Raw genomic sequence first — 21775 nt, 5'->3', positions numbered from 1 at the left:
TTAACGGTGACTTTTTTTTTTTTTTTTTTTAAATCAGCTAACCCAAATATCTTCTTGTTAAATATTTCTGGGCCCTGTACTTGCAGAAAGAAGTGATTTTTTTTTTTTCAAATCTGTGAACAGGATACTTTTTTAAAATGTCAAAATAAACCATCTGCTTGTACAACTGTTTCTAATTACTTCCCTCCTAGACTCTCCACTGGAGGAGTTTGGCACTTGCACCCCGCCCAGAGCACTTCCACTGCCCAAGTCCTCGCAGGCAACTGAGCCTCCAGGAGGAGCCCAGAGCCTGCAAGTTCGGGTGTCCCAAGTCCTTCTGCTGGACATCTGCTGGTGACACTTCCCCCTCCCGTTGCCTCCTGTGAAAGCCCCACCTTGCGGCAGGCCAAGCAGCTGGCCTGCCCACCTGCCTGCACAGCCCTGCAGCTCAGCATGCATCCCCCAGGCTTCAGGAACTTCTTGTTGCTGGTGTCCTCCCTTCTAGTCCTTGGGCTGTCAGCTGGTCCTCAAAGCTTCTCACCGTCTCTGAGGTAAGTCTGGTTTATTATGCTTTGAGACAGACCTGCTGTGCTGTACGTGGCATAACTCAAGCTTGCGGATGACTGACTGTCTAAGCCAAGAGCAGTTACCAAGTTGGACCCAGGATAAACTCTTTTCAACCTGTTCTGCATTTTCTCCCCTTCTATCTTGCCTTGGTGTTGCTTCATATCTGTTCTTTCACTTTTTCTTTGGAAAAATACTCATTGAATCAAATATCATTTCCCCCTTTGCAAAAATGTGTAGGGGGGGGATTTTTTACCTCGAGTCAAAGATGTACTTATGCACACCTGTGTTCCCCCCAGTCTGTAAAGCAGCTTTATTTCCAATTTCTAATATAGCACTTTCTAACATGCTGCATGGCCCTGCCGCATCTTGTACTGCATTTTGAAAGAGACAATGAATTCCATTTCAACTTTTGAAAAGTAGAATTCTTAAGGCCTGTTTCATACACAATTTAAAAGCATTTCTCCCTATCTTATACTTGATACATAAAACTTTTTCTAAACATTCACCCGTCATTTCTTCTTTTTCACGAAATAATCTCCATCTAGCTATCAGATAATAACGGGGCATTTTTAAAAAGAAGGAACAAAAAGCCAGCCAAGTATCATACTTCAGACTAATTTGCATTTAATCAAAATGTGCATTTAAGATTAAGTGGCATTCCACCAAGGAGCAAGGGGCCTTCACCTCTGTCTACTTGGAAGGTCCTGTTTCGAGTCATGGTTAAAACCCAGCTCTTCAGAGGCGTGCTTGGCCCACAAAACAATGAGGCTGGAGGTCTCTTCTCAGGCGTTGAGGGGGAGAGTGGGCTGGGAGAAGAAGGGGCGGGGCCTGTGTCTGACCTTGGCCTGCCTGGGGCCTTTCTTATCTCATGCAGAAGCTTGTCCGGCGCCCCCTGCAGGCTGTCTAGGGCCGAGTCCGAGCGCAGATGTCGTGCACCTGGGCAGCCCCCAGGGGGCGCCCTGTGTCATGACCGTGGCCGGTGCGAGTGCGGGGTCTGCATCTGTCAAGTGACGGAACCTGGCACCTATTTCGGGCCGCTGTGTGAGTGCCACGACTGGGTGTGTGAGACCTACGACGGGAAAACTTGCGCAGGTAAGGCACAGGCGCTGTCTCCCTTGTGGGGTCACCTGCCTCCAGACAGGCACTGGGTTAAGTTGCTGCAGTCAGAGAAGGCCATGCTTCTCTGCAGTTTTGGCATTATTTATTACAATATTTCTCCTCCTCTTTGGTCCTCACTTAAGTGGAAATTATAAATATATATGTATGTTTGTGTATACAGATATTTCATTGACCTCATTATAAATTTCACTTCCTCTCTTGTGGCTCTTTATCATGAACTAGATTCTTCAGAGCCTCACAAATGGAGATACCCTGAGGGTCTCCCTGCCCCCATTATCTGAAGATTGTGATCCTCATTTTATAGGTAATATGGAGGGGTGCTGTTTTCTGCAAAATCAAGGAGGCAGTATTTTTGAGCTTGAAATTACCTTTTTACTCTTAGGGTGTTTTTCACAGAGAGAGGTACATATCTAAAATCATGGTAGGGAAAGGAATAAAAAAAAGCACATATTTACTTGGATGCATTTTGTTTCAACTGCTTGAAATTCTGAGCTCCAGTAAAATGTACTATCTTGTAAGGGGGGAGTGAAAGTATATTTGTTTCCCTTGCACACTTGAAAGTATAATTCAAGTTCTAATATTGGAAAAAGTCAGAACCTTTAACTTCTTTAACAACTTCAAGTAACTGTGTCTTTTCCTAGGAGCCTCAGTTAATTTTCCCCGACCAGCGCAGGAACTCCACCAGCAAAAGCCAGCACAGTGTATGCCAAGCAGGGTTTGGCCGATTAGCAGGAAAACAAAGCAAGTTATTTTACCCTCGAGGCTGCTAAGACTAAGATGTCCAACAATAACATCAAGAGATCAAAACCAAACTTACAATAACAATGTTTTTCCTTAGTGCCTGGGCCCAAGAGTCCACTAGGACAGCTCTAATATTTAGGTTGTGTGATATGGAAAAAAATAGTCCTAGAGGTAACTCAGAGGGGCACAGGTGCTTCTAGGTGGTTTGTCTGTGAAGCCTGTGAGGACTATGACTCAACCCTTGTTATTTTAACTACATTAGTTTCAAACTTGAATTATTGGAGTAGCTGCTTGGAATGAAAGCAATCTTTTATCTGCTATTTCATTCCAAATTCAGCTATCACCCAGTCCCTTTGGTTTTACTGTCTCTGGCAAGATCTCCACAAAGGTATGAGTTTTGAGCAATATTTTTAGGGCTTTTAGTGTTCTTATTTGATTAGAAAATAAAGTGGTGAGATATAGCCTTTAGCTAGTAAAACTAGCAGCGATGGCTGAGTGCCATCCCATAAGCTTTCCTGCTAAGGGCCTTGGTTGGTCCCTTGCTGTGAATCTGGCTTTGTGATGCTGTGGGCTTTGGAGTCCTTTCTCCTTCCTTGGGGGGAACTGGCTGTTTACTTAAAACATGTTAGTCACTGAATTCCTTCCTTCTTGATACTAAATGCAGGACCAAGTCACATTTTTTTGTTGTTGTTGTTGTTTTTGCCTTTCTATATGTTTGTTCACAACTGAGCAGAATATTTGTGCTCATCTGACACTTTTACTTGAAGCATGTACATTGACCGGTGGCCACTGAGATTTCCCTTTCGAGTCTTCTTTGGTATCTGCCCCTGACACTACTGTGAGCACGTTTGCCAGCCTCAGGAGTCCTCCTCACAGGGAGCACAGAGCGGCCTTGCCAGCTCATCCTCCTGTTCTGTGTTTCAGATTTAGCTTTTCCATCCTATTTTCAATTTCACAACTACTAGGAAAATATAGCAAGATGATTTTTTTTTGTTCTTTTTTGTTTGTTTTGTGAATCATCTGACATTTGCCTTGATAAATCCCAGTAAGTCTTTTGTGGAAACACAGTAATTGCCAGAGACTTCCTTTCCATTTTGAAGAAAACAAATCCTGCCCTCCTATACCACAAACTAGTTAGGGCATAGAACCTGTCAGAAAATTTCAGACTTCAAATCCTAGTCCATCTGGCTATTTGAACTGGCACAGTTACTTAAACTTCTAAGCATTTCTTCATCTGAAAAATATAAATCTTTAAACAATTATTATTTATTTTATTTTATGTATATAATTTTTTTTCCTGCATGTATTATTTGTACTACATGTGTGCCTGGTTCCTGTACATCTCAGAGGAAGGAGTCCAGTCCCTTGGAACTACAGTTATAGATGGTTGTGAGCTACCATATGTGGTGCTGGGAATCAATCCAGGTCATCTGCAAGAGTAACAATTGCTTTCAACTGTACAGCCATCTCTTCAGCTCCCCCAAATGGACATCTTAACTGTAACAGCCTTATAGAATTGTTGTGAGGTTTAATATGTGTAAAATATGTCATGTGGTATCTGACATGAAGTGAGTACTCAATGTGTACTAATGTATTGATGTGTCTAACATTATTATGTATGGACGGATGTATGTATGGGTGCACAGGTAGAAAGATAAGTAAGAGGCCTGGCCTTATGTTGTGACTGTGAGATCAGTTTAATTTTCTTCATGTATTTGGGGCCTGTTACTGATTTGAGGCTCAAAATGTCAAGCAAGGACAGCAATTTTGGCCTAGCCTCAAAACATCTGCATTATGCACACTGTGCCCTTTTAAAGTGTAGTCATTTAGGATTTTTACACTGTGACTCATAAGAACTGTACTTATTTTAATTTGAGCTGGTTGAAAATGTCCACACTATCACAAGTATGTTTCTTCTAGTGGTACCTGAATCTATCTCTCACTTTTGCAGGCTACAGATCTGGCCAGTAACTATTCCTGGGGGTGTGATGTGGTGGTTTATTGTGGGACAAACTAATTTTGGTAAATTCTATCTGTGAGAACAGCAGCATGTTTCTTTGCATGAAAACAAACTTTAGATTGATATTTCTAAAGCATCCCTGGATAAAACCCATAAACAGCAATGATGCACTTAAAAGAAAACATTGGTTTCCTAAAAAGATTTTAGAGTTGATTTTGAAATGTGTCCCTTAAAATTAATCAGTGTTAGCCAGGTGGTTGTGCCATGTGCCTTTAATCCTAGCACTCAGGAGGTAGAGACAGGTAGATCTCTGTGAGCTGGAGGCCAGCCTAATCTACAGACTTGAGATCCAGGATAACCAGAGCTACACAGAGAAAGCCTGTCTTGAAAAAGGCACCAAAAAAAAAAAAAAGTTCAGTGTTGGTCTCATGGGCACAGAACCCCTGCCCCACATAAATATAATAAAAATAAAATAGGGGGCTAGAGAGGTGGTTCATGGGTAAGAGCACTTGTTGTTCTTATAGAGGACCCAAATTCAATCCCCAGAACCCATGGCAAATGGCTCACATCATCTTGTAACTCAAGCTCCAGGTTTTGTTTTTTAAGTAGTATTCATAATTGGGAACAACTACTGATTTCAATTTAGGTAACACAAAGTACTGTGTGTTTGGTAGTCTCTCTGCTGTTGAAGTGCTTGGGAAGCTAGGGCTGTGTGGTGGCCAACTATGGGATACGAGGTTACCAGAACTGCCAAGTACCTATAATGCAGTGTGGGTATAATTCCAGTGGGGATTCCATTGAGCCAGGTATTAAACATTATGGTTAAAATTTTGTTAAAAAGACTTGGAATTATAAAAACTCGGGCCTTCCCAAATCTCAGATGGTGCCTGAGTTCTTGTAATTCCAAGTCTTTATTTTTTTTTTTTAACTAGCAATTCCCTATCCTTGAAGTTTTGCTCAATTGTTTCTTCTTTCTAACAAATTTTTTCCTCTCTTAGTCCTTTTCTATTCTCCATTTCCTTTCTTCAAGCCTTATTTTGTCTTTGTCTAGCCCCATTTGTGTAGATGAATTTCTAAATGGTCTTTTTAAATTAAAAACACAAAGCCAAATATGGGGTGAAAGCCTTAAATCAGGGAAATAGGGAAAGCCACCAGCCAACCTCACCTCACCAACTCTGCAGCTTCCAAATGAGAGCTACTTCCTGTCTACCCACGCCGTTATTGCCTTGCTGTTCTGCCCTCTCACTGGCTGTCTTAGCCCAGCTACCTCACTTCCTCTTCCTACACAGCTCTGTCACTGTCTGTCTGTCTATACAGACCACCAGGTCTCTATGGTTGGTACTGGGATTAAAGGCATGTGTCACCATGCTTGGCTCTGTTCCCTAGTGTGGCCTTGAACACAGAGAAAAATGATCTGCCTGCCTGCTAAGGGATTAAGGGCATGTGCTGCCTGACTTCGTTTTTTACTAAAAATGGCTGGCCTTCCCACCCTGATCTCCAGGCAAGATTTATTTATTAATGCACAAGTAAAATATCACCACACATTTGTGTTTAACTTCCTCTTCCCCTCTCTGTGAATTCAAGTCAAAGGCATGGAGGACCTAAGATCGCTGCCAGTCTTTAATCTTCCTCTCCACTGAAGCACCATACTAGCCAGTCTCTGTACATTGCTACCCTTTATGCCTTTCCTTCATGGTCTTGGAATTGCTTGTAATTTTGGATTAGGAGTCACCAGTACTAGCTTGCTTATTTTACATGAGCATCTGGGAGAATTCTCTTAGACTTATCTGTTTTAGGCAAATGCACTGCATATTACCCCAAGTGATATATAAAAGTTAAAGGTTTTTCTCTTATACAAAGTACCAGTCACTCAGATCATTTTACTCAGTTTTACCAGGTGAGGTGGGTAGCACTCTGAAGTTCTACCATGGAGACCCCAACACATTGGCTGTACCTATTACTTGCTCTTGAAAACTTAGAAGATTATATTTATAATCTAAATCAAATAATATAAATTATGACAAGGTCTGCTTTTTTTTTACATGATTTCCCCCAAAACAAGGAAAGAAAACTGCACTTATGTGATACCTCTTAAATTTGCAAAGAATATACATTCTGCACAGATTTCCAAAAGTCTTCAATGCATTTTGAGATGTAAAGCTAAATCCAACCCCCCATGTCTACTGTGCTGTAACTCAACCCCTACCCCAAACTTTCCTGCTCTCTTGGTCTCAGTCACATGCTGTCTTATCGGATCTTGAGCCACAATGTTCACGGTCTTGAGATGAGTGACCAGTACCAATACCATAGGAGCAGAGTCCCCTGTGCCCCTCATTTGTATGCCTTCTTTTCCTAGAAGATTCTTTCTGAGGATTTATAATGGAAAACAGGACATATTTCTACATCCCATGTCATCTCCTTGTATCTGTTTTCTCTTGTGGTCATAACAAATTTCAAAAGTCTCATGGTTTTAACAACATAAGTGAATTTTCTCATAGTTCTGCATGTTAGAGGGCTGGCCAGGACCTGCCAGGGATGAGTTATGGACAGACTCTCACTTTATGGAGGCTCTGTAGATAATCTGCTTCTTGGTTATTTGGTGTTGAGAGAATTTAGTTCCCTGTGCTTTTGTGACTAAGATGCCTGTTTTTCTGCAACTAGTCCACTTTGTGTATGAGTGTCTGTTTTCTAGTCTTTATGCTTACTCCTGGCAATGTCTGAGAATCATCAAAAGGACACCTAGTCCTTCTCATGCTGCCATTTCTGAATGTCTTCTGTTGTCACTCTTCTTTCCTCTTTATACTGAGCCAGTTCTCTGCTTTTAAGGACCATTAGGCCAGACCCACTTTAATAACCCAAGGTGAATTTTTCATCTCCAGATCCATTCCCTTAACCAAACCACAGGAGTTCCTTTTGTCATGTATGGTAATCTAAAGTCCCAGTAACAAGGAAGTGGATACTTCTAAGGACTTTCTGGTCTACAGTAGGTGATTACCCTGCTGTAAATTGCTGTGCATGTAAATGGCAGTGAAGAGGTCCCATGTCTATCAACACCTACTGCTATTCAGTTCAGTCCTGTGTATCACTGTTGAGCCTCTATTTCTTTCCTAGAGCTAGCAACATGATTCAATTTCTCTAACCTCTATAGAATAGCACAAAGCTTCTAGTACAGATCTGAAGAAAACTAGAAGTTTGTGTTTTTAATGCTGTTGCTGTTTTCAATATTTAGTATCTTCACTTGGCCATTGCAACTTAGTCATAATTTTTGTTTCCTTATCTGTGCAAAGGAGTCAATGATGGTACAAAGTGAGTATAATAGTAGGAAACAAGTGCTGATGGATATTCCTCTACTATTCTGGCTGAAGATATGTAGGGAGAGGTGTGAGTAGATCAACAGGGGACGATGCAGAGGGGGCTGTTTTGTACTGTGCATCTCTTATATTGCCTGGAATATACACTTTGAATCAAGAGATGCACAAGGTGACCACATGTGGCAATGTGATACCTATAAGACACAGGATCTAGTATCTCAGAGGCTCCATTGATCAGCCCCTCTGTTCCTGGGCGGTATGACTCAGGACTGCTTTTGTTTATATGACGAAGGAAATTCTTTCTTTTCTTTTAATTTCTTTTCTTTTCTTTTTTTTTTTTGAGAGGCAGTTCCTTTTTATTCATTTATTTTTCATTTTACATACCAACCACAGTTCCTCCTCCCATTCCTCCTTCTGCCCTCCCTTCACCCCCCATCAACTCCTCCAAAAGGGTATGGCTTCCCATGGGGAGTCAACAAAGCCTGGTACATTCAGTTGAGACAGGTCCAAGCCCCTTCCCATTGCATCAAGGCTGATCAAGGCCTCCCACCACATCTGCCCTATACTTTCTCCTATTCTGACAAACTTGTGCTTTTTTTATACAAGCATCATTTAATAAGGGTATAAATAAGATTAACTTTTATTCCTTGGGCTAGAGATATGGCTAAGAGATTAAGAACACTTTTTTGTAGATAATCCAGTTCAATTACTAGTACCCTCGTGGTGGCTCACAACCACCTGAAACTCCAGTTCTAGGGGGTTGTAGTTTCCATGGACACCAGGAACACATATGGTACAAAGACCTATGTGCAAGCAAAACACTCACACACATAATATAAAAATAAATAAATCTTAACCATTTAGCTGTATCTCTAGCCCTAGAAATAAAGTTTTATCTTATTTATACCCTTTTTAAATGATGGTTGTATTAAAAATGTTTGTCAGAATAGGAGAAAGTATAGGACAGATGCAATGATGACCTTAATCTCAGGAGACCTGGAAGATCCATTTCCATATTAGTTCACATGATTTATAGCCATTATCAGCTTGGACAAGCCCTGGAAGAACCAGTTTGATTATTTCTGAAACAGACATAATTTTCACTTTGGGGAAGATTACTGAAAACTTAGTTAAATCTTAAAAATCCTCAATTTATCTGATTACCAAAGTTTTATTAAAACAATGCATATTTGTTATGAGAGGATCAGTGCAGACAGTGTGTGTAAGTGTTGTGTTCTCACCACAGAAATGATAACCATGTAAAGTATAATATGATAACTATTACCTATAATATAGTATATACATATATATGTATATTATATGTATAACAAAATATAATATATAATGTTATATACAGTGAAACATGCCATGTATCTGTAAATTTAAACAGATAAAGGAGCAATCAATAGAGGTTATTATATTTCATGTAGAGAACAGGTTCCAACTGAGGTTCAGACCTTTTGAAGTTCAACATCATTCTGTTATGTCTCTAGGAAAAACTTAATGCTGAAATTTATTAAATCAACTCAATCCTAAGTGTTCTTCCCATGGCACAAAGACAAGTTTGATGATTTTGTTTGTTTGCTTGTTGCTGATATTAGTTTTTTTTTTAAATTTCTGAGCTTGAGATGAATTTTGTTTGGATTATTCTTGGTAGTCACTCAGGCTAGTGACTTGCTTGCACTAGGAAACATATGCGAGGAATCTCATAAAAGCATGGGTCTTCTCTACCCACATCCCACCTAGGACCTCTGTCTACTGAATGCAATGACAAACTCTCCATGTTATTTATGTTACAATTTACATTCCTTTCCCTTTGTCATTGCAAACACACACACATAAGTCTCTTTCCCTCCTTCTTAATTTCTTAATAATCTTATTATGACCCTCACTTTATACTAGTAAAATAATTTCACTGAATAGTAGCTTGGCTTATTTATCAGACTATTAGAGGGTTTACATCATGGTGATATTATTTTATCTTCTTGTGTGTTTTGTTTTCATATATAACTCTGCATTCTGGGCTCCAGTAAAAATTATCCACACCTCCAAGTGCAAACTTCCCTACACAGAAGTGCACACAGCTTTCTGGCACACTGGCTTTTGCACATCCATGCCTGACATTTCCACTAGCATGAATTAGTTTTGCAGATATGCACAAGGGAATTCCAAGCTACGAGGAAGTGATAGCAAAGCTGCCTTCCTAGTTTTCTGATCTTGGCAAGAAGGATCTTCAGATCAGTGGAACTAGCAGAGCAATAGCCTTTGTCCTTTTAGGAAATTCAGCTCCTGAGGTTAGTGTGAGATTCAAGTGCTCAGATCACACCTGAGAGAATAAAGTTTTGTACTTTTAGGACTGGGTGTGCCAAAAGGGTTTTCTGTGATGATTTTAGGCCTCTGCACAGGTGAATTCTCAAGCTATTTTCCATTAACTCTTAAATTGATAAAAATAGAGAGCTGGAAGAAGGTTGCAAATCTCATTTTCTCTGGAAAAAGAGTACTTTGTCTTTTCAAGAATCACATTTCCTGGCAAATAAGAAACTGTATCTTGTAATAGAGCTCACTCTTCCGTCTATTCCAAATCATCTTACTTAGGGTTGGATAGAAGAATGACGGCTTTATAAAAGGAAGAGAAGAATAAGGACTTTATAAGAGCAGTGGCCTGACCTTGCTCTACCCCAGTTTTCGCTCATGCTGTAAAATAAGTGTCACTGCTCCAAGCCCTATCATAGTAAGTGTCTATGAACAGTTTCTAGTCCAAATGCCAAATTATTTTAAGTAGATAGTTACCCACCTGAATTTCCTGATCCATTATTTTATCAGGAAATTTCTTAGGGAAAGATAGGCTAAAAAAATTAAGAAATTGATGAGTCTGGCTATTACTTCACATTTCTCTTATGTCAAAGTGGTAATGAAACATTTGTTACTAAGTTCATGGGGAAGAGTGAGAAGCCAAAATCAGAAAATTGAAACACAGTAAGTGTATTTCCTAATTGATCATTAATGTGCCCTCAAAGCTACCATTATCTGCTGGGCAGAACAGTTACACAGAACCAGTTATTTTTCCAAGGAAAATGACTTGGACAGTGAAGTCTTTTACTCCACAAAATACAAAGCACAAGTTATAGACTTTTATTTTCTCAGTCAACACCAGTAGTTACATAAGCTCTAACACCTGTTTTGACCTGAAAATAATTAATTTGTTTCAAGAAAGAAAATATTTGATTTAGTGGAGAAAGTTCTCTCAATTGCCTGGTTGGATGGATTGGAGCCTTAGATTTAATGCTTAGTTACTAACACAAAAGAATAGTGAGAATAATGAACTTACATTTCCACATGCTTTGTTGGAAATATTTTCATATATATGAATTCAATTTTCATGAGTTTTAAGAATTAATGGATATAATTCTCTGTCAGTCACACCGAGAAATCCAGAGTAGAAATTGGCCCTTCTTAAAGTCAATATGAGAATTATCTTGAAGCACAATATGAAAGTGAAATTACATTTTTTGGGAAAATATTTTCATAGATTTTTGAAGAACTGAAATAGATAATTTTCAAGGGGCCTCATTTTTCATTTTAAGATAAAATGTTTCTTTTTTGCTTAGAAAATCAAATGTTGATTTTCATTTCTGCCCGTAGTTAGTCAATGTACATGAAAGCTTAAATATTGGAGAAGTAATACCTTCTGGAAATAATGTTCAAAGAAGTCTCAATTACAGAAATTACTGGTACACAATTATGTGGCATATCAAGACAGACTGCTTTGTTCTTAGTTATAATTGAAGTCCCTCAAGGGAATGCATTCTGCATTAACTGTTATCCAAATAAGAAAAATCTCTTGAGTCATCAATGGAAAAAACCTTGCAATCTGCAGTTCTTCTTGTCTATAAAAGTAAAATGAAAAATTAAAATAAAATAAAATGTAGACAGGGTGTTCTCATGAACATTTTTCCTCATTTTGTCAGTGATGGGTTTTTGGATGTCACAATAGAAAACCTGTCTTTTTTTTTCTCTTATAATATTAAAACAATCATAAAGGGAACTCTAAAAATCTAATTACACCATTTTAAATATATGTATGGTCCTTTTGAGATGAAAGCAATTTGAACCCAGAGAAATGCAGAGTGAGGGACATCCGCAGAAAACTGAACACTGACTCTTCATGGGGGTTTGATTTATCCCTTAGATGGACGTAAAGGACTTTGGGTCTTGATATGAAGGCTATGGGGACATTCACTTATCAGCCTGCCATGGATTCCTGAAATTATATTCCTGCATTTCAGATTGTTCTACTGATAGGTGACATAATATTTTAAGACATGAGTGGCAGAATACTGACCTAGCATAGCACAAACTTCACTGAATTGAGTAAGATCCCCCTCCTTTGGGAAGCTGAAGGGCTGGTTTGGATGGGACAGAAATGTCAAAGCAGACTGCACTGGCTAAGGCACAGGAACAGGAAATAAACACACTCTCTCTTTCCACCACATTTGTTCCTTACTGTGGGTCTTTAAGAAGTCACTTAACTTCTTTGAGTCTCAGTTGAGTTAAAATCATGAAGCAGTTTTTAAATGTTTATCATGGGTTATCTAGAGAAGGACAGGAGTAGCTTAGGTTTGGACTGAGCATTGTTGGAAACAGAGGAGCTATTTGAGGATGGCTGATTCCAGTGACCCTGGGTTCCACAGAGTAGTGCAAAGTGCTCACTCTTCTGCAGCTGAGTGTTGAAGAGGGAGATCCTGTGAACTTCAGCTTATATTGAAAGCTCTACTTTCCTTGAGGGTTTTAAGAACTTTTCTTCCATAAATAATTACTACTTTCTGTGTCTTTCAGTTTTCTCTCTGTGAATCTAGCCAACCAAGGATCCAAAAAATATTCAGGAAAAAGGCATGCCAATACTGAATTTTGTTATTGTTCTCTGAACAATACAGTACAATCACTATTTATGTATCATTTGTATTTGTTTTATTGTATAATGATATATACAATATAGAAAGATTCTAAAGTTTATGAAAGGATATGTATATTATGTATATGTTATCCTATATATATATATGTATATATGTTATGATAAGTTTATTAAGGTACACAATATTTTGGGGAACACAATACCACCACATTTCCTCTCTTTTTGCCTAAAATTAAAGAAAGCTTATAACTAATACAAGAAAAACTATCCAATAAGTATATATAATATATACAGCTAAAAATTACACTAATGATGTCTAGTCCATTAACATTTGTCAGATTCAGATAAAAACTCCATTATATATATTAACAATGTCCAGTCCAGTAACATCTGATAAACTCAGACCAAAAAATTTTCATTACTTATCTTATTTAGAACAAGTAGTTCCTTTTTAAAAGTAGATTTCATAATCTCCCTTTTTATCTTATCATATCCATATTCACTCTTTTTTCATCATGTGTAGATTTGAGCATTCAGTTGTGTCCACAGAAGCTCTTGGAACAACTGACAGATGCCAAGGAAGACTATATTTAATTACTTCCCAGTGCCTACATTTTATTGAACAGAAGCAACACTGTTTTATAAGATTGGGTCCTTAATTTCCCAACAACTCACAGATGGCCCATTGGCAACACAACAAAATTTACCTTGTAGCCATGTGGTTTTCAAAAACCAAATAGCCTGCATTCCTTATTGCATGGAAGGGACAACTAAGGGTAAGAACATGTGAATCCTGAACTTGAAGAGCAAGAGATAAAGGGTACTGTATGCCAGCATTTGTTAAAAGACAGCCTCATATGGAGTGTGGTAGTTTGAATAAGAATGGACTTGTATGTTTGAATATTTGTTCCCAAGTTGGTGGAATTATTTGGGAAGGATTAGGAGATGTGGCACAGGTATCTGCATTTCCCTGAAGATATTAAATCTTTTTTCTGTAATTTGAATGACAAAATGTAGCATTAAGCTACAATTATTAAATACTCTTTCATGTGTGAAAGTTTAAGAGGCAGAATAGTGAAGAAATGGAAAGAGAACTGTCTGGGTTGAAAAGTTGGTTCTTTTTATTTTGGACTGTGTGATTTGAGGAAGTAAACTGGCTTTCTTGTGCATCTATTTCCTCCTCATATTGTTATTGTGATTATAAGGACATAGGAAAAAATCCTTGGCATGAAATGAGGGCTCAACAGAAGCTACTTTTACTGTCAGTTTTATCAGCTTATTCTCATATCCAATTATGTTGTATATTCCTTGAGCAGTGTAATATTTTCTATAGTATTGTGCTTGAGGACTATAGCTTTATTGCTGAAAGAATGCTGTGTTACAAACCACTCCCAATTCAGTGGCTTCTAATAAACATTTATTTCTCAGTGTTGAAAAGCAGTGCAACTATAATGAAGCCAGAGTCCAGGCTTCAGGCTGGTTCGGGTTTGCACTATGTGATTTCCGTATTCTGCACAGCTTGCTTTTGTCATGCCAGATAACTGAAAGGCCAAAGTAGGAAGAAATATGTGTGGTGTCTCAGACCTTTGACTCTGAACTCCTAACCTTCACTGTACAACGTCATATCCATGGACAAAGATAAATCCAGATACCTGTCCTCTGTCTAGGAGCATGGCTCAAGTAAGTATTACATCATTCACTTAGATAAAGTGATGCTGGCAATTGATAGCTATTTAGAAAGGGAGAAATAGTCTTTATCCAGCAACAGGCCCCCTGATAGGTTTATCCAATCCTAAGTGGTCAGCAACATTAAATGGACTCTGTAGTGTGTGTGTGTGTGTGTGTGTGTGTGTGTGTGTGTGTGTGTGTGTGTAAAACAATATTAATTATAGATGAGGTCATGTGTTTGACATGGAGATGGGGATAGGCAAGACAGAAGTTGGAGGAGGAAAAAGGTTTTGTAATTCAACAGAACTATGCTTAGATACACCCAGTCTCTCATTTATGTACCTTCTAAATAATCCTTCTACAAATGTGCTGAAGATCCCACCAAGTAGAGCAGCAAATCATGCCAATTACTGGCACACGTCAGACACAGGTTCAATATTTGCCTATTTCCAGATGCCATTTAGTAAATCATGTATTCCTTCTTAATGAAGTGTTGAATTTTCACATATTTTCTGCCTTAAGTGAATATTTTATGGGGAAAATGTGTTTAGTTCTTTGAATAAGTTATTTTTAAGCTTTCTTCTGAAGGCTTCAAAAAAAAAAAACCACAGGAATCAGTTATTCTATGAAGTAATATGTAGATTTCTGTCTTTCAGAGTTTTGAACAACATATTCATATTCCTTAAAAAAATGTCATCAAACCATTGGTTGGCTGGTTAATCCTTATAAAAACTCTTTGGTATCATAGCTTTCACTCACATAAAATAAGCTCTTTCTGTTTTTGCAAAGAGCAAGAAGATTCTTTGGTGATTAGTTTTTCCATACATTTTGATTGATTTTGAACTTTTAAATACATTTTGATTGGAAGTCCATATGAGTATTAATACACACACTACACACACTACACACACACATACACACACACACACACACACACATTCATGTTTGTCTTTGCTTATCATCTTAAGGCTCAAGCAGTACCAGGATCCAAGCTGTACTAAATATTGGGATAGCTTCATTTCTGGCTCTCACCTGTTGACTAATACAGCTTTAGATATTAATACCTTGTTCAGTTGATGGCAAAATGATCTTCATTAGAACCATCTGATTGCCCTTAAGTAGTCTTATTCAAAGACCATCTCTTTTCTGAGCCAGTCACAATATTGAATAAATAAAATGTTCTAATTTTATTTCATATCATCAACATATAGATCCCAAGACTGAAGTCTTTTAATATAGGCACATTGTCAAGATAAGGACAAGACCTAGGAGCAAAGTGGGTAATGTTCAGGTAGAGGGTCACAAATATAACATAATTGTCTCTTATTCCAAGAGAGAAGCTCAAGGCTGGATTCTTTATTTGAAAATGTTGAAGAGACAAAAATTTGAAGATGATATAGGAGCCAATTACTTGCCAAAAGAATAAGAAAATGCTCACTTTCACATAAAGCATATACCTTACCTCAGAGGCCCCTACCACCCAGAAAGAAATCTTAGTTTCATAGTTTCAACTATTTCAATACTGTGACAACACAAACTAGAAAGGAGGAGAGGCTTGATGGTGAAAATGAGAAATGAATTTGTGTATTTTTCTATTATTATTTTCCTTCTTTAAAGATGACATTTTTTGCTTTTTTATAATATTTTTATTTTATAATTAACTTAATTTCACATATCAGCAACAGATTCCCCCATCCTCCCTCCTCCCACCCCTCCAGCCCTCTCCCCCAATTCACTCCCCACTGCTACCTCCTCCAAGGCAAGGTCTCCTCTGGGGAGTCAGTCCAGCCTGGCAGACTCAGCCAAGGCAGGTCCAGTCCCCTCCTCCCTACACTAAGGCTGAGCAAAGTGTCCCAGCATAGGCTCCAGGCTCCAAAAAGTCAGCTCATGCACCAAGGTCAGGTCCTGGCTCCACTGCCTGGGGGCCTCAAAAACAGTTCAAGCTAATCTACTGTCTCACTTATCCAGAGGGTCTGGTCCAGTGTTTGTGCTCTGTGGTGATATATTGTGTCCCCTAATATATTGTGTACCCTAATAAAGTTTATCTGAGGATCAGAGGAAAAAGATAGCCACTATATTAAACATAGAAGTAAGGCAATGGTAGCACATGCCTTTAATCCTAACATTTGGGAGGCAGAGATCCATCTGGATCTTTGTGAGTTCAAGGCCACACTGGGGAACAGAGCCAGGTATGGTGACACACGCCCTTAATCCCAGCACTAACCATAAAAGTCTGGAGGTCTGTAGAGACAGACAGGATGTGACAGAGCTGGGCAGAAAGAGGAAGTGATGTAGCTGGGTGGGGAGAGGAAGTGAGATGGCAGGGACAGAAAGGCATATAGGCATGGATATACAGGAAGTAGGTCTTTTTGGAGGCTGAGGGCTGGTAAGGTGAGGTTGGCTGTGGCTTGTCTTATTCCTCTGATCTCTTGGTTTTAACCCCAATATCTGGCTTTAAATTTTTTATTTATAAGACTGTTTAGCAATTCATCTTACAGTGTTCTCACAAATAAAGCTTGCCTGAAGATCAGAGTGTGGAGCTAGCCACTAGAGGCTAGGCTATGGTGGCATGCACCTTTAATCCCAGCACTTGGGAATCTCATGCCTTTAATGCCTTGGGAGGAGGAAACAGGAAGTGATATGGCTGGGCAGAGAGAGGAAGTGATAAGGAGGGGTGGAGACAGTAGCTCAGCCTCTTTCAGTCGGAGGATTCCTAGAGGTAAGAAGTCTTTCTAGTGGCTGGCTGTTCTGCTTTTCTGATATTTCAGCTTTCACTCTGATATCTGACTCTGGGTTTTTATTATTAAGACCAATTAGAATTCACACAACACTTATTAATATTACATATTTTGAAAACCAAAGTCATTCCTCTTACATATTCCTTTAAGTAGAATGATGCTGATATTCTTAAGATAGTAAGTGATCATTTTACCCAGATGATTTCTTGAAGAAGTGGGAAATTAGAAATGCAGGTAAATGAGAAAATGAGAAGGTCCTTGTGTTAACTGTCCACTTTATCATAATTCCATTTCCTCATCACCTCCTTTTCAAAAGAGAGCTGGGATAAATGAGAAACTCTATGTCCTCCATAGCCCAGCCTCACCTGGCAAGACTTTCTGAATGGACAGTGGATTGCAGTTCTGAGGAGATTCCCTGTGATTGTCTTCATCAATCACTATTCTTTTCTAAAATGGCACATTTGTGTTTATTGTTACCTTCTTTTTGTCTAGCTATGTGCCACTTATGGATATTTTTGGAAGTGTAAAAGCAAATAAACAAAGAAATTTGCAGGATTTCCTAAGGAACATTTCAACTAATTTGCTTCAAGTATTTTTCTGAACTTTATTTTTCTTTTTTATGGCAAAGTAGATAAGTAAAAATACATACACATTAAATTGTCTTCTTTAATGTTCAAGGAAAACATGAAAAGAATCAGAAAATATCCACAGTCAAAAGACAATAATCTCTTGTTTCACATATCCCATGCTACAGGCTTAGTATTTGTAGGGGTAGGTTTTATTTTTTGTTTTGTTTCGTTTTGTTTTTAACTGAAGAGTCATGTTTTCTTTAATTTCTAAAAAATTTTAGTCGTTTTGGTTTGCTAATGCTGCCAGTTGGCTCAAGTTGCATTTCTAGACATGAAAACCAAAACATGTCATAAATAAAAAAAAAAATAGATCAAGAAATTAATAGCAGATTAAATCACAGAAGAACAAAGTTAGTGAATTTTAAGTTAGAGCATCAGAAACAGTCTGAATTAAAAATTGTACTTTTTAAAAAGAAAAATTAAAACAATAGTTATCTGTAAGGCAATTTTAAATTACCTCATAGGCTTACAAGTGTCTGATTTAGTGGGCAGTAGATGAAGTATTTGAATAAATAATGGCTGAAAACATTTCAAACTTGATGAAAACAGCATGCACACAAACATAAATCACAATAAATCTAAAAGCAAAGCAAATCTGAAGAAAACTCCATGGATACACACCATAACCAAATCACAAGAGATCAATAATAAGGAGTAAGTCTTAACATTATTCAGAGCAAAAGTGTGTTTCACATACAGAGGACAGAGATGAGATAACAGAAGATTTCTTTGTCAGAAGACAGTTGCAGTGTACTTCAAAGTGTCAAAAGATACAATAAATAGACAAAGTAGCACAGACCTGTGGTTTATACTCAGTGAAGCAGTAATGTCTTTATTTTTAAAATTAAATAGAATTTTATTATTATTATTATTATTATTATTATTATTATCATTATCATTATTATCATTGTCATTAGTATATTGTGTGTGTATGCGTGTGTGTTTATGATGTTTTTAATGTAGGTAAGAATGCATGTTCCATAACACCCATGTAGAATTCAGAGCACAACTTTCAGGAATTTGTTCTTTCCTTCCATGTGATGTTCTTGAGATCAAACTCAGGTTGTCAGAGTTGCAGAACAAATATTTGGAAGTGCTAAGATATCATTACTGGTCCTTAGTGAAGTATCTTTCAAAAAATGTGAATTAAAATGTTTTTCAGGCTTAACAAAGGCTAAAAATTCACTGTTTGACTTAAGATTGGTTTACACAGGCAACATAAAGGAGTAGATGTAATAACTATATGGGTAGGTATGTGGGATACAAACTATCTTGTAGATGTAACCAACCGTCTTATTAAATAAGAAACACAGAACCAATGCAAAGAAGAAAGCCAAGAGATCAGAGCTAAGAGCCTTACTGCTTGCTGCAGCTAGCCTCTTAAGCCAAGAGACCTCTCTGAAAGGGACCTACTTCCTGTGTGTTTGTCTTTATATAGTCTTTCTGTTCTGCCTTCTATTTGGTTGTAAACCCAAACCCATGACTGCCTCACCACTGCCTGTATGTACAGCCCTCCAGGTCTTCTATGGTATTGAGATTAAAGGCATGTGTCTCCAATGCTGGCTGTATCCTTGACCACACAGAGATCTATCTAGCTCTTCTACCAAGTGCTGGGATTAAAAGCATATGCCACAAACGCCCAGCTCTGCTATGGCTTGCTATTAGCTCTGACCCCCAAGCAACTTTATTTATTAACATACAAATAAAATCACATTTCAGTACAAATAAAATGTCACCATATTTCCCCTTTTCTATTTTAATAAAAAGAAAAAAAGCAAAAGGTTATAACTAACAAAAGAAAAACTATATACTAAAGTACAATAACTGTATACAATATATACAAGTAATAAATACCAAACAATGTCTAGCCCATTTGTATTTGACAAATTCAGAGAAGATAATTTCATTATCTATCCTATTTTGGTAAGTCCAAAATGTATCTAATTCACTTTTTATCCTAATTAATCTTCAACTATAACTAATTAACCTTCAACTATAACTAACTAATCTTCAACTCCCTCAGAGACCCAAGAAGGAAATAATATTAGCTAACAAAAATAAAAACAGGAAGTGCATGCAAGCAACTTCCAAAAAATTTGTGAGTTGACAGAAACAGCCAGCTGCCTGGATAGTCCCCCGAGGTTTCTCCGCAGTGCTGGGGCATCATCTTCAGCCTATAGGCTTAGCGTATCTGACAGACTCATTTGTGAAGTAGGATGTTGTAGCTTGAGTTTTTCTGCCTTGCCCACAGTCAGGACAAATCTCTGTCACCCGCCAGTCCCACAGCCGCTCAGACCCAACCAAGTAAACACAGAGACTTATATTGCTTACAAACTGTATGGCCGTGGCAGGCTTCTTGTTAACTATTCTTATATCTTAAAGTAACGCATTTCTACAAATCTATACCTCGCCACGTGGCTGGTGGCTTATCGGCGTCTTCACATGCTGCTGGTCATGGCGGTGGCTGCAGCCAGTCCTTCTGCCTTCCTGTCCTTTTATTTCTCCTCTCTGTTAGTCCCGCCTATCCTTCCTGCCTAGCCACAGCCGATCAGGTTTTATTTATTGACCAATCAGAACAACTTGACATACAGACCATCCCCCAGCACAGCCAAGTGCAGACCATCTCAAACACCTGCACTCAGGCCCATGGTCCTAATCATCCTCTATAAGGACCTGCTGGGTAACGCCACAAAGAACCCAAGAAGGGTTCCCACAGGACATACAGATCATCCCACAGCAGGATGTACACAAGGTCAACAGTTCAACCTCACATTGGGTGAGAGCAGTCCAAGTACCAGAAACACCTGAATTCCACTAGTGTCACGTCATGATTCAGGATTTTAAATTCTGGAAATTGTTGGTTTTTTAATTCAACTGTCCATTCTTCTTGGCTGTGTATATATGGCTTCATCTCAGCATCCTGTTCTTCTCCACATCCCTCTATCAAATGCCAGTCTACTATTGAGAGGCATGAGCTTAGTTACTCTTCAAGAATAACTGTTTCAGCTGCTGTTCCATTGCACATCAGAAGCCATCGGCCCACTGCCTGTTCAACTGCCTTCGAAGAATTGTGAAGGCCACTTCAGAGATGGTGCCATATTGTCCTGGCCTCAGAAGATGCCTTTTGATAAAGCCATAGCCACACTTGTTTTGGCAGGAATCGGTAGTCCTTTGTTTCGTGTTCTGTCTGTCCATTTTGTCCTGTTGAGTTGAGGATACTTTGTTGTCCAGTGGCTAACTTTTGCCACAATGAAAGTTAAATCCATATGCAGTTTCTTCAATGCCCATATTTTCTCCGAAGTAGATTGGTACTGCCAGGAGCCGACATGTCTCAAAAAAGAAAAATTTTCTGAGTTATTAAAACATTTTAAATGCCATATTCTGTAGATCTCTGAAGGGTTTGAAGATGACCTGTCTATCTAAAATGTATCTGCTTAATTTTAAAAACATATCTAATATGACTACAATTTCTATTGTAATGTCTAACTACTAACTTTCATTTCTTCATATCCTAATAGTTGGTATTAATAACATTCAAGGATCAGAAAATTGCATTACATTGTTAAATGAACAATATAAGTACAATTAGAAATATACATATAGCATTTTCTAACAATATCAATTTCAATATGTATAATTTGTATACAATATAAAACAATCCAATCCAATGTAAAGTATTTAAAACTAGTAATTGTCTTTTTCTTCTTTTCATTTTTTTTAAAACAAGAACCTTAAATCTTATCTCCTTTGCTTAGCCTTTTTCCTAACCCTTGACAACAACTTGTAACCAACCCCCCTATACAATAAAAATTATCCCAGACCCGAAACCCATTTAAAAGACCAAAAAACCACCCGCCCCATACCACCTCTTTGGGAATGTGGGCATCGTTTCTTAAAATTGCTTCCTGCTGGGTATGGGCAAAGTTATCTTTATCCTGAAAGAAAAATTTTAGGTTAATTGTCAAATTCTAGGAAAGGTAACTATATCCTTCATTATCCAGTCTGTGTATAATGCCAAAGTTCAGGGTTTATCTCAAGTCCTTATTCAAGTAGTCTTTGAGACTGGATCATCTCAGCTAGTCATCTCAAAATTGCTCTGAGCACCTTGTAGTTCAAAGCTGATCTGTAGATGATGTTTGTCAGCTTAGTGA

At 38.2% G+C, this 21775-nt stretch overlaps 1 protein-coding gene across 1 annotated transcript in view; it reads left to right on the top strand.

Moving 5' to 3' along the window:
• Positions 1 to 201: 201 nt before the first annotated feature.
• The window catches only part of Itgbl1 (integrin subunit beta like 1), a 245340-nt gene continuing 223766 nt past the window's right edge, over positions 202 to 21775 (top strand). Inside the window, exons 1-2 of the mRNA XM_028868297.2 lie at positions 202 to 530; positions 1421 to 1638. Coding sequence (XP_028724130.1) covers positions 433 to 530; positions 1421 to 1638 — 316 coding nt within the window. The 5' untranslated portion in view covers positions 202 to 432. The remainder of the gene's footprint in view (positions 531 to 1420; positions 1639 to 21775) is intronic.

This window comes from Peromyscus leucopus, chromosome 9, assembly GCF_004664715.2.
Source record: "Peromyscus leucopus breed LL Stock chromosome 9, UCI_PerLeu_2.1, whole genome shotgun sequence".
Lineage (NCBI taxonomy): Eukaryota > Metazoa > Chordata > Mammalia > Rodentia > Cricetidae > Peromyscus > Peromyscus leucopus.
This window is presented reverse-complemented; position numbering and strand designations above follow the sequence as displayed.